At 41.7% G+C, this 14,214-nt stretch overlaps 1 protein-coding gene across 2 annotated transcripts in view; it reads left to right on the top strand.

Moving 5' to 3' along the window:
- The first annotated feature begins 253 nt into the window (after positions 1 to 253).
- The window catches only part of stap2a (signal transducing adaptor family member 2a), a 23,562-nt gene continuing 9,601 nt past the window's right edge, over positions 254 to 14,214 (top strand). The window contains exons 1-4 of one of the 2 annotated variants that reach the window (XM_083526014.1): positions 254 to 613; positions 7,902 to 7,973; positions 8,442 to 8,561; positions 9,841 to 9,897. In XM_083526014.1, the coding sequence (XP_083382140.1) occupies positions 512 to 613; positions 7,902 to 7,973; positions 8,442 to 8,561; positions 9,841 to 9,897 (351 nt within the window). In that variant the 5' untranslated portion in view covers positions 254 to 511. The remainder of the gene's footprint in view (positions 614 to 7,901; positions 7,974 to 8,441; positions 8,562 to 9,840; positions 9,898 to 14,214) is intronic. The other variant, XM_083526013.1, reaches the window with a different exon arrangement.

Genomic DNA, 14,214 nt, shown 5'->3' with positions numbered 1-14,214 from the left:
ATAAGTAGTATTAAGCTGCAACGTAACAAATTATTATTATTATATTTATATAGTATTATATATAAAATATAAATGGTTTTTTTCTTTTTACAGCACTCCTGGCGCCACCTACTGGTGAAACGATGTCAATTACGGGCTCACTGATCAGATCGGTTTTTTTTGGTTTTTTTTATTAAATCAAAGGCATGAAATCACTAGCGATGAAAGGACCAGTGATGACATTAGCAGTGCCAAGACATTGAGCTGTCGTCACCCGGTTGACATGTGCTCGGCTCCACCCCTAGTAGGTGGAGCTAAATTAGCTCCGGATCCATTCCCAGTAAGTGAAGCTGGATCAGCTTTGACTCCACTCCTATTAGCTCCGTCCCCGCCCACTGGATTTGTGGTCCTGCAGGGTAGGGAGCTTGGGTTTTGACCCTCCTGGTTTGCGACCCTTTCGGCTTTCTATCTAAGTGCTCCGCGCTTTGTCCCCGCGCTGTCGGTCCATTCACATCCCGAGCTGGCTACGGCCATGGCGGCGGCACCGGTGAAGCAGCGGACCGGCTCAAGCCGAGCTCAGCTTCCGCCCTGCTATTATGAGGGATATATGGAGAAACGGGGACCTAAAGAGAAGGTATTTTATTATGTCGAGCAGTGAAGTCGCACCCACCGGCTTTATTTCTCACGTGTGTGTGTGTGTGTGTGTGTGTGTGTGTGTCTCTGTATGGATAGGCGAGGCAAAGGCTGGGTGACAGGCTGCATGATGGCACTCATCGGATGTGAGAAGCCTCATTTTTGGTGCCAGGCATCCAAACCCACATATACAGGATATTATTTTATGCAAATCCCGTTATTGTGTATGGCGTTGGTTGCTGGGTAAAGGTTTGGATGTGCGTGTTTTTTTTAAACCCCTTACTGTGCGTCTGTGTTTGGTACTGAGCATTAAATATTGCGGTGTATGGACACACCTTACTGCGGCTCTCTCACACACACACACACACACACACACACACACACACACTTCAGTGATAAACCCGGTGTTAATTAAATGCCTCTAATTGGTCAATTAATGTTGCACTTGCGCGTTAATAAGCTAATACACGCACGCGCACACACACACACGCGCACGCACGCGGTAAAGCGTTTTTTTTTTAAAGACTCGTATCCAAACCAGCAACACACACACACACACACAATGAAAGATTCCAGCATATGCCTGTAAAGTACGATATGCAAATCGTACTTTACAAATAGACAGAAAGAGGCTTCAAATACATTCCCAAGTACAAAAAAAAAAAATTACAAACATGTAAACAAAATATCACCAAACGTAAAATCATCTGAAAAAATTGTGCACGATCTTCCACAAAAAACACATTTTTAGAAGAGAAATGCCATGTTGTAATAGATTTCATAGTGTCTAAGAGTTTTCATATAGTTGTTTACTTGTTTTTGTTTGTAACACAAACGTTGTCAGTAAAATTATTTTAATGCTTTAACAAAAATACTGAATTCTCAGGTTGCTATTATGTATAGGAAGCCCAAATGATACCAATTCAGCATGCAGTTTGCGCTTGCTGAGTCTTCACAAAATGAAAGGCCAGATATCCTTCTGCAAAAGTTTTTACGTGTGTGATGGCAGAGCGAAAAAACAGCAGCAGCATCTCCAATTGTCTTGTACTAAATGAACAACTTGTATCGATGTCCATTTAAAATCTTATCACGGCTGAATGATATGATTGTGTTGTGTTTCTGTCTCCAATGAGGGTTGTCATTAGTCCCTCTCTCTCTTTCTCTCACACACACACACACACACACACACACACACACACACACACACACACATCAAATTTGTGGCTGCATCGTTCCCGGTCTGCTACATGGTGTGTATAATGTGATTTATGACTGAGTGTTAATGTTTAAGGCATCAGCTGGCTTGTAAGTGAAATGTAATAGAGGAAATTCGAAGACAAAGAAAGCTAGACAGATTGGAACAAAATATTCGGGGGGTTCAGGTGCAATGGGTGTGTGAAGGGGGTTGTCAAAGGGTGGGGGGGTAATGTATAGATGAGCGGGTGTGTGTGTATATATATATGAATGTGTGTGTGTGTGTGTGTGAGATAGATAGAGAGAGAGAGAGAGAGACAGCTGTGCTCTGTGTTGCCCTTGGGGCTTTAATCTGCCCCAGAGCACTGGATTTGGCAAAACAAGCCAGAGAAAATGAAACGAAAGATTGAATCTATAATCTCTGCAGAGATTCCATTCTGATGTCCTACTTCTGGTTGGAGTTCTTATCATTTGGAAAACGCTCGCTGGTGCTCAGGACGGCCCCACACAGACAGCTTTAAAGAAGCATGAGATTACTGTGGAGGGTAGCACACAGAAACCAGGACAATGGGTTTTGGCCTGTTGTTGCCATGAACGATTTTACACTTGCGTCTCCAGTTGATAATTTCACACAAAGTCTCTTTCATCGAAGTTATCTTGAAGTTTTTTTTACTTATGTAATTTCAATTTAGACCATATAATACACAGATATAGAAGAGGGATATTTATTGGAGTCACCCAAACTAGTTCCTCTCATGGCTTCTTCCTCATGACGTTGAAGGAAGCTTTTCCCTTGGGACAGAGACCTATAGGGATAAGTTGTCATGAATGTAGGCTATGAAACTCTATATTGCTCTAAAGCTGCTTTGTGACAATGTCTATTGTTAAAGAGGTATAGTAATAAAATTTAATTGAGCAGAATAATGCAAGGTTGCTTCACTGTTTGTGTCATGAGTTTGGCTGATGATGATCAGAAATTTGAGCAGGGAATAAAGTGTTTTTTTCCCCCCACTAGAATCTGGAGGTCTTTGTTTTATTTCTCAGAAACTGATATCTATGATCATGTTCTGTCTAAACTATCTGCATTTTTCATCAGGGTGTTTGTACCAACCAAAAAAAACCCCATTGTGGTTTTGATATGACTATAGAGAGTGGAATGGCTACTGTACATGACCCAGAACGCATGTAAGCAATTTATGAAAAACTTAAACTTCAATTGGAGTTTAAATAAATGTAATTTTCTTACGCATTTGCAATTTATTCTTTCTAAACAAATAATAATGTAAATGTAAAAGCAATGACCTCAACATTATTGTATTGTGACCAGCACATATATATATATATATATATATATATATATATATATATATATAATATTTTATATACAGTGAGGAAAATAAGTATTTGAACACACTGCTATTTTGCAAGTTCTCCCACTTAGAAATCATGGAGAGGTCTGAAATTGTCATCGTATGTGCATTAGACATAATCTAAAAAGAAAATATCCAGAAATCACATTATATGATTTTTAAAATTTATTTGTATGATTCAGCTGCAAATAAGTATTTGAACACCTGTCTATCAGCTAGAATTCTGACCCTCAAAGACCTGTTAAAACTTTCTTTTCGGCTTCTCCCGTTAGGGGTCGCCACAGCGGATCCTCCGCACGTTTGATTTGGCACATGTTTTACGCTGGATGCCCTTCCTAACGCAACCCTCCCCAATTTATCCGGGCTTGGGACCGGCACTAAGAGTGGCTGGGGATGGTTCCCTGACCGGGAATCGAACCCGGGTCGCAGCGGTGGGAGCGCTGCATCTTAACCACTAGACCACCAGGGGACCTTAAAACTTTCTTTTCGGCTTCTCCCGTTAGGGGGCGCCACAGCGGATCCTCCGCACGTTTGATTTGGCACATGTTTTACGCTGGATGCCCTTCCTAACGCAACCCTCCCCAATTTATCCGGGCTTGGGACCGGCACTAAGAGTGGCTGGGGACGGTTCCCTGACCGGGAATCGAACCCGGGTCGCAGCGGTGGGAGCGCTGCATCTTAACCACTAGACCACCAGGGGACCACCCTCAAAGACCTGTTAGTCTGCCTTTAAAATGTCCACCTCCACTACATTTATTATCCTAAATTAGATGCACCTGTTTGAGGTCGTTAGCTGCATAAAGACACCTGTCCACCCCATACAATCAGAAAGAATCCAACTACTAACATGGCCAAGACCAAAGAGCTGTCCAAAGACACTAGAGACAAAATTGTACACCTCCACAGGGCTGGAAAGGGCTACGGGGAAATTGTCAAGCAGCTTGGTGAAAAAAGGTCCACTGTTGGAGCAATCATTAGAAAATGGAAGAAGCTAAACATGACTGTCAATTCCTCGGACTGGGGCTCCATGCAAGATCTCACCTCGTGGGGTCTCAATGATCCTAAGGAAGGTGAGAAATCAGCCCAGAACTACACAGGAGGAGCTGGTCAATGACCTGAAAAGAGCTGGGACCACCGTTTCCAAGGTTACTGTTGGTAATACACTAAGACGTCATGGTTTGAAATCATGCATGGCACGGAAGGTTCACCTGCTTAAACCAGCACATGTCCAGGCACGTCTTAAGTTTGCCAATGACCATTTGGATGATCCAGAGGAGTCATGGGAGAAAGTCATGTGGTCAGATGAGACCAAAATAGAACTTTTGGGTCAGAATTCCACTAAACGTGTTTGGAGGAAGAAGAATGATGAATACCATCCCAAGAACACCATCCCTACTGTGAAGCATGGGGGTGATAGCATCATGCTTTGAGGGTGTTTTTCTGCACATGGGACAGGGCGACTGCACTGTATTAAGGAGAGGATGACCGGGGCCATGTATTGCGAGATTTTGGGGAACAACCTCCTTCCCTCAGTTAGAGCATTGAAGACGGGTCGAGGCTGGGTCTTCCAACATGACAATGACCCGAAGCACACAGCCAGGACAACCAAGGAGTGGCTCTGTAAGAAGCATATCAAGGTTCTGGTGTGGCCTAGCCAGTCTCCAGACCTAAACCCAATAGAGAATCTTTGGATGGAGCTCAAACTCCGTGTTTCTCAGCGACAGGCCAGAAACCTGACTGATCTAGAGAAGATCTGTGTGGAGGAGTGGGCCGAAATCCCTCCTGCAGTGTGTGCAAACCTGGTGAAAAACTACAGGAAATGTTTGACCTCTGTAATTGCAAACAAAGGCTACTGTACCAAATATTAACATTGACTTTCTCAGGTGTTCAAATACTTATTTGCAGCTGTATCATACAAATAAATAGTTAAAAAATCATACATTGTGATTTCTGGATTTTTTTTTTTAGATTATGTCTTTCACAGTGGACATGCACCTACGATGACAATTTCAGACCCCTCCATGATTTCTAAGTGGGAGAACTTGCAAATTAGCAGGGTGTTCTAATACTTATTTTCCTCACTGTATATATATTTTATATATTACATACCCCAATACTGCTTTAATTTCTTCCCAAACTGATTTTGTTCATTAAGAAAAAAAAAAGCTCTGGCTCCAAGTACTCTAGTAGTCAAATTTATTTACAGTTGGCAAAAAAACCGACAGTCGATCAAAATCCCAAAAGACGGCACACACAGTAAACCAAAAATAAATACTGATAGCCCTTTTTTTCACGATGAAGGCTTTTAATTTAGCTGGATGAAGAAATAGCACTGTTTATCCTAGAAAGGTCTAAATTGTTGGAATGGCCTGTGTCAAAGAGGAAGATGTGAATAGACTGTTTAAACACCTGCAAGGCTACAGGCCCAGACTTTGTCTCCCCTTCCACCCTGAAACACTGTGACAATCAGCTGTTCCCAGTATTCACAGACATTTTTAATACCTCCCTGGAAACCTGCCATGTGCCAGTCTGCTTCAAGACTTCAGCCATTGTCCCAGTCCCCAAAAAGACAAGGATCACAGGACTTAATGATTACAGACCCGTCGCTCTTACTTCTAAGGTCATGAAGTCTTTTAAGTGCCTCGTGTTGTCCTACCACAAGGGCATTACAAACCCTCTCCTGGATCCACTACAATTCACCTACAGACCTAACAGATCTGTATATGATGCCGTCAACATGGCCCTCGACTTCATCCTTCAACATCAAGACTCCCCAGGATCCTACGCCAGGATATTGTTTGTGGACTTTAGCTCTGCCTTTAACACGATCACCTCAGCTCTGCTAAGAGACAAGCTCTTCCAGCTGTTGGATCACAGACTTCCGGACAGACAGATGGCCGTCTGTTGAGGCTTGGAATGCATGTCTCCTGGAACATTAGCACTGGATCCCCCTCCTGGATCCTTTCTCCTCTGTTATTCCCCTGTATACCAATGGCTGCTCATCTGGTCACTAGTCTGTCAAACTCCTGAAGTTTGCTGATGACCTCATCAGCCTTATCTCTGATGGGGACGAGTCGGCGTACAGGAGTGTGATGGACGGTCTGGTGTCGGCTGTAGATTTCAGGAAGGACCCAGTTCCCCTCCCCCCTGTAATCCTCTGTGACTCCCCGGTGACACCTGTCGAGTCCTTCCAATTCCTGGTCATCATCATCACCCAGGAGCTCAAGTGGGAGCAGAACATTAGCTCCTTTGTCAAAAAGGCTAAGCAGAAGATGTATTTCCTTCCAGCAGCTGAAAAAGTTTCTCCACCCTGCAAAGATGTTGGTGAACTTCTACACTGCCATCATCAAATCTATCTATTCTCTGCTGAGAAGGTGATCAGCTGCAGTTTTCCGTCCATCCAGGAGCTGTACATATCCAGAACCCAAAGTTGTGCAGCCAAGATCGCAGCCGACCCCTCTCATCCTGGAAACTCTTTTAGTCTATCCCTTCTGGCAAGAGGTTTTGGTCCACCAGAACCAGAACCTCACACCACAAGAATAGTTTCTTCCCCATTGCAGTCAGCATATTGAACAGTGCCCCACTTACCCCCAGATGAACTTCTTTAGGGACAGTCACTTTCACATTTGAATATTACAGATTTTTCTGATTACATGACAAATCTGTTGAACATTTATGAGAAATGTAATAAATCATGGCAATCCTTTTTTAATGCTTACCTAAGGTTCATGAATGATTTGTTCGTTTTGAACAAATGTTTTATACACTGTGTGGACAAAAGTATTGTGACACCTGACTTTTCCAGCCATATACGGTTCTTCCCAAATTTTACCACAAAGTTGAAAGCACACAATTGTATAGGATGTTTTTGGATGTGGTAGCATCAAATTTTCCCTTCCCTTCAACTAGCAGACCCAAACCTGTTCCAGCATGACAATGCTCCTGTTACAAATCCAGCTCCATTAAGATGTAGCTTACATGGGTTGGAGTTAAAAAGAAAAAAAAACTGGAGTGGCCTGCTGTAGAGCCCTGATCTCAACTCTATTGAAGATCTTGTGGATGAATTGTAACACTGACGGCACCCCAGGCCTCCTCACCTCACTAAATGTGAAATGGGATGTTCAAAAAGCACATTGAATCTTATGATCAGGTGTCTAAATTTCTGTTCATGTAGTGTATGACTTTGGTCTATTGTGTGTTCATTTTATGTCACCTGTTTTAGAGCAGTTTCCATGTTAAAAAAGGAGGATGTTTGCAAGCTAAAAAAATATCTTTGTTAAGTGGTGAATGAATTACTTGTGTTTTTCAACATTTGTCCATTGTTGCATTATTTTGTTTCTTTCTTTGGAAACTGCTGAAACATTTGTTGGTGTGTTTGAGGATGTTGGCTACTGAAACTCTTCTGAACATTTTCAAATAAAATGAAAAGAATGAAATGACTTGAACATTTGTCTATTTTGCTGAAAAAAAGTAAAAGATCCAAGTTAGTTAAATGATAAAATTTTCCCATCACTAGTGCTTGTTGAAAGGAGGGGTGACTGCAAGAAGTCAAACTTGACACGATTTTTAGAGACCTGATTGTACCCAATTTTGACCACTTGCCAAACATACCTTAAAAATGAAAGACAATAATGAGCCCCATCTCTTGCAAGAATAATATTTGTATAATTGTAAAGAACAAAATAATACTTATGCATAACCACAGTTCTTTCACATATTACACAGGTGTCCCGGCGACTATGGACATGCCTGTGTGGGAACACCTTATACTTCTTCAACAATGCAAAGGACACACATGTAAGCAAAACTGAACAATTATTTTATTTTTTTTTTTTTATGAAAATGAGCAATGAGAATCATGACTGTGAAAAACTTTTTGAGGTGTTCAAATGTTAAATAAATAAAGAACAAATTTCTATAATAAAAAGACGGATGTGTTTTAAACACCTTCAATATCAAAATAATTTGCTGATTAGTTTATAAATAAACCAGAAAGGCACTATTTCACTGTGAAATCTGGAGGGAGGATGGTGCAGACCTTTGCACACCAGTATAGGCAATAGTCTCACTAAGTTGCTTGATATTAGATTAAAATGGATTTATGAATAAGCCTTTGGGAATTGTTTGAAGCATTCTCGTGTGTGTGTGTGTGTGTGTGTGTGTGTGTGTGTGTGTGTGTGTGTGTGTGTGTGTGTGTGTGTGTGTGTGTGTGTGTGTGTGTGTGTGTGTGTGTGTGTGTGTGTGTGTGTGTCTGTTTGGATGCAGTATGTAGAGAAACTGGACCTGAGTGGGTTTGTGTCTCTGATCGATGATTGCAGTCGGGACAGGAATCTGGAGGCAGCCAGAATGAATTTACGCATGAAGGATGGAGAGACCAAACTAACTGTGAGTTCACAGCAAGTCAAATGCTCAAAAAATCTTCATTTGAATATTTTCTGTAATGAACATTTGAATGTTCATTACATACACTATATATATTTTTACAGACTGGCCTTTAAGGAGGGGGGGGATAAATACAACAAATTAAAATGATACGACCGGCATAAAAACTGATATTTTCTAAATATAATAATAATAGTGAATCCACTGTGTTGTTGTTGTTTGAATTAACGGTAATTTATTATGTGTTAGCGGCCGGATTGGCTCCTTTTAAGAAGGTAGTGGATGTAGGTAAGACATGTGACAGAGCAAAGCATCTTGACATGCATCAAGAGTCAAAGACAGATGTGGCGGAGAGAATCCAGTAATTTTCCAAAATAAAACATCATTCAGAATCAGATAATAAATAAAACAGAAATAATGTAAGTTATGTATTCTTTCTGTGCGGCCCGATGCAATTGACCCACGGACCGGTGCTGGTCCACGGCCCGGGGTTGGGGACCACTGCTCTATATGGACAAAAAGTTGTGGACACCTGGACACAAGATTCTGTGCTTTTTGAACAATCTATTCCACTCCACATTTAGTCCCCATTTGCTGTTATAATAACCTCCACTCTCCTGGGATAATGTTTCACTAGATTTTGGAGCGTGCTTGTGGAGATTTGTGCTTATTCAGCTACAAGGGCATTAGTAAAGTCACGTAATGATGCAGAGTTAGAAGGCCTGGGGTGTCTGCGTTTCAGTTAATTCCATAGCTATTCAATAGGGTTGAGGTCAGAGCTCTATTGCAGGTCACTTCAACCCATTTAAAGCATATCTTCATGGAGCTCACTTTGTGCACAGGGGCTTTGTCATGGTAGAACAGGTTTGTGTCTCCTAGTTCAAGTGAATGGAAAATTGAGTGCTACCACATCCAAGGACACCCTTTTTAAATGTGTGTGCCTCCAACTTTGTGTGTAACAGTTTGGGGAAGAACTACTAATGGCTGGAAAAATTCAGGTGTCCCAGCCAAGTGTCCTTTTTTCTATACAAATATAAATATATATTGAGTATATATAGATATATAGTATATCTTAAGGAGATTATCCTGCTTGCTTGCTTTTACACCTTTCATGCCACTTTTGCAAATGAAAATGTATCTTAAGTTTATTCACGTCTGTATTCCAACTTACAGTCATATGACTGCCTTGAGCTGAAAGATGAATGTCGAATCATTTGTGGAAGTTAAAGATTTACATAGATTTGTGTCCTATTACTATATCCTGTTTCTTTTCTTTTTCCAGGCTCCTAACTTGGAGGCACGAGAGTTGTGGAAAGGCTTCCTCTACTCTGTGGTGGATGTGAGTGTGTGTGAGTGTGTGTGAGTGTGTGTGAGTGAGTGTGAGTGAGTGTGTGTGAGTGTGTGTGTGAGTGTGTGTGAGTGTGTGTGAGTGTGTGTGAGTGTGTGTGAGTGTGTGTGAGTGTGTGTGAGTGTGTGTGAGTGTGTGTGAGTGTGTGTGAGTGTGTGTGAGTGTGTGAGTGTGTGTGTGTGTGTGAGTGTGTGAGTGTGTGTGTGTGTGTGTGTGTGTGTGTGTGTGTGTGTGTGAGTGTGTGTGAGTGTGTGTGTGTGAGTGTGTGTGAGTGTGTAAGAGAGAACGAACAAATTATATTATATTCCAAAAGTTCTTTTTATCTTGAGCATATTGTCGTAGATGTTCTAGAACACAAGTATTGTGAAAAATATCTATTTTGTTATATAAGAGAATGAATCATAGCACAGTGGAAAAAAAGAGATTTATAGATTTATTTATAGACTTGAAGAAATTTGTTAGCACTAATGATAAGATCATATATGTTCGTGTCAGTGTTTGGAATATTAATGCTTTTAAATGCTCTTTGCGCTTTCTGAATATTATATAGCACAGACTGTAGCCTTTGCAGATTTTTATGTGATACATTTTTTAATGCATAGGAAATGTTTTAATTAATTGCATAAAATTATTACAATATATTTCTTAAAGATTTACACTTTTTAATTTAAATGCTTAACTACATTCAAAAGCAAGTGCATTTGTGCTTTTCCTCAAGTTCAGCTGTAAATGGAGAACCTTTACTGGAGTAAAACTTAAGCAGAGGATTTATACTTTGAAGTATACAGTATATGAAGTATGGTTTCACATAAAAAAAAAACGGTATTATCTAATAACCAGGAATTTATCTTGTAGTACAATATAAATATAAAAAAGGTTTCCTGGTTGTTTTTTTGCGGGCTTGCATTCTTGCTTGCCGTGAAACCATTGCTACTCTCAGTTGCATTCCAGTCAGCTGATTGACTTAGCCAGTGCAAGAACAATCCTGTTTTTGTCCTGGGGAAATTCCACGGTCATTACACAGCCTTACGACACTTTGAGGCGTTTTGGTTAGATCATGGCAGTTTCATCAGATATCACTTGTTATTCAAGCTGCCTTTTGGGGATCGTTGTAAACAGGGCGCTAAAACATTGTATAATTCAGTGTATGCCACCATAAATCCTTTTTTTCATTTATCTCTGATTTTATATAACATGCAAATTCCACATTTGTAATTGGTTATCAGTACTGTTGGGAATTAAATGAATTCAATAACACACATGCTGCCAAAATTCACCTGATTAAGCAGATGGATGGTAGATTTTCAGTGTGTTACAATCTGTATTGAAATGATCTACCTTTTGCACCATGCATCTTTAAATTCACCCAAGAACAAGCTACTCTATACAATAACAAACCCTGTAATTGAGCCCAGATGTTTGTTTTTTATAAAATACTTAATAATAAAATCTTATTTTATGTATAGAATTCTATAAATATGAAGTATTTCAGGATTAAGCTGGTTGTAGCTTTCATAATGTATGGTTTAGTCAAATTTGCTGCATTTCTTTGCCCTTCTAATGATTTTTAACTAATTGAATTTACATTCCACACTTTTCTGCATCCATGAGCTCACAAATGCAATAGTTTTATTGTGACTGATAGGTGGGAGAGGGGGTTTCCCTCCCAGGGTACATGAGGATTTTGTCTTTACACTTTACACCATGAGAATTTTTACACTCTTGACATTAGTTCAAAATGTTCGCCCAAAATCCTTACGATTGCCCATTTTTCCTGCTTCCAACACATCAACTTTGAGGACAAAACGGTAACTTTTCAGGTGCCACTGCACTCACTGGTCATAATGTTATAATGTCATAATGTTATGCCTGGTGGGTGTGCATACACATTAAGACTAAATACCTCTTCTTCTTCTTCTTTTTCTTTCGGCTGCTCCCATTAGGGGTCGCCACAGCGGATCATCCGTCTCCATACCACCCTGTCCTCTATATCTGCCTCTTTTACACCAACTACCTGCATGTCTTCCCTCACCACATCCATGAACCTCCTCCTTGGCCTTCCTCTTTTCCTCCTACCTGGTGGCTCCATCTTCAGCATTTTTCTACCAATATAATTCATGTCCCTTCTCTGCACATGTCCAAACCATCTCAATCTCGCCTCCCTCACCTTGTCACCACAACATCCTACATGTGCTGTCCCTCTAATAAACTCATTTCTAATCTTGTCCATCCTCGTCACTCCCAACGAAAACCTCAACATCTTCAGCTCTGCTACCTCCAGCTCCACCTCCTGTCTTTTACTCAATGCCACTGTCTCTAATCCATACAACATCGCAGGTCTCACCACAGTCCTATAAACTTTCCCTTTCATTCTTGCAGATACTCTTCTATCACAAATCACTCCTGTCACTCTTCTCCACCCACTCCACCCTGCCTGCACTCTTTTCTTTACTTCCCTAACACACTCTCCATTACTTTGCACTGTTGACCCCAGGTACCTGAACTCCTCCACCTTCTTCACCTTTTCACCCTGCAACCGCATCACTCCACTGCCCTCCCTCTCATTCACACACATGTACTCTGTCTTACTCCTACTGACTTTCATTCCCTTTCTCTCCAGCGCATATCTCCACCTCTCCAGGCTCTTCTCAACCTGCTCTCTACTCTCACCACAAATCACAATATCATCTGCAAACATCATAGTCCAGGGAGACTCCTGTCTGACCTCGTCCGTCAACCTGTCCATCACCACTGCAAACAGGAAAGGGCTCAGGGCCGATCCTTGATGTAGTCCAACCTTCACCCTGAACCAGTCTGTCGTACCTACTGCACACTTTACTGCCGTCACACTGTCCTCATACATGTCCTGCACCACCCTCAAATACTTCTCTGACACACCTGACTTCCTCATACAATACCACAACTCCTCTCTCGGCACCCTGTCGTACGCTTTCTCTAAATCCACAAATACACAATGCAGCTCCTTCTGTCCTTCTCTATACTTCTCCATCAACATCCTCAAAGCAAATAAGGCATCTGTGGTGCTCTTCCTCGGCATGAAACCATACTGTTGCTCACAGATGGTCACCTCTTCTCTCAGCCTGGCTTCCACTACTCTTTCCCATAACTTCATGGTGTGACTGATCAACTTAATTCCCCTGTAGTTACTGCAGGTTTGCACATCTCCCTTATGCTTAAAGATCGGTACCAGCACACTCCTTCTCCATTCCTCAGGCATCCTCTCCCCTTCCAGAATCCTGTTAAACAATCTGGTTAAAAACTCCACTGCCATCTCTCCTAAACATCTCCACGCTTCTACCGGTATGTCATCTGGTCCAACCGACTTTCCATTCTTCATCCTCTTAATCGCTGCTCTCACTTCCTCCTTACTAATCCTATCTACATCCTGCTTCACCAACTCCACATCCTCCAACCTTCTCTCTCTCTGATTTTCCTCATTCATCAGCTGCTCAAAATACTCCCTCCATCTTCTCAACACACTCTCCTCACTAGTCAACACATTTCCCTCTCCATCCTTTATTGCTCTAACTTGCAGTACATCCTTCCCAGCTCGGTCCCTCTGCTTGGCCAATCGGTATAAATCCTTTTCTCCTTCCTTAGTGTCCAACCTCTTATACAGTTCCTCATATGCCTTTTCCTTGGCTTTCGCCACATCCCTTTTAACCTGCTGCCGCATCTCCTTGTACTCCTGCCTACTTTTCTCATCACTCTGTCGATCCCACTTCTGTTTTGCCAATCTCTTTCCCCTAATGCTCTCCTGCACTTCCTCATTCCACCACCACGTCTCCTTGTCTTGCTTTCTATTTCCAGATGTCACACCAAGTACTTTTCTAGCTGCCTCCCTCATCACTCCTGCGGTAGTTGCCCAATCATCCGGCACCTCTTCACCACCACCAAGCCCCTGTCTGACCTCTTCCCTGAACCTCACACTACACTCTTCCTCCTTCAGTTTCCACCATCTTATTCTTCTTTCAAACCTTACTTTCCTCCTCTTCTTCTTCGCCTCCAAAACCATCCTACAGACCACCATTCGATGCTGTCTAGCTACACTGTCCCCCGCCAACACCTTACAGTCTCCAATCTCCTTCAGGTTGCATCTCCTACACAGAAGATAATCCACCTGTGTGCACCTTCCTCCACTCTTATATGTCACCCTATGATCCTCCTTCTTCTTAAAATACGTGTTCACCACTGCCATTTCCATCCTTTTAGCAAAATCTACCACCATCTGCCCTTCCACATTCCTCTCCTTAAAACCATACCTACCCATCACCTCCTCATCACCTC

The sequence above is a fragment of the Silurus aristotelis genome, assembly GCF_946808225.1.
Source record: "Silurus aristotelis genome assembly, chromosome: 22".
Taxonomy (NCBI): domain Eukaryota; kingdom Metazoa; phylum Chordata; class Actinopteri; order Siluriformes; family Siluridae; genus Silurus; species Silurus aristotelis.
This window is presented reverse-complemented; position numbering and strand designations above follow the sequence as displayed.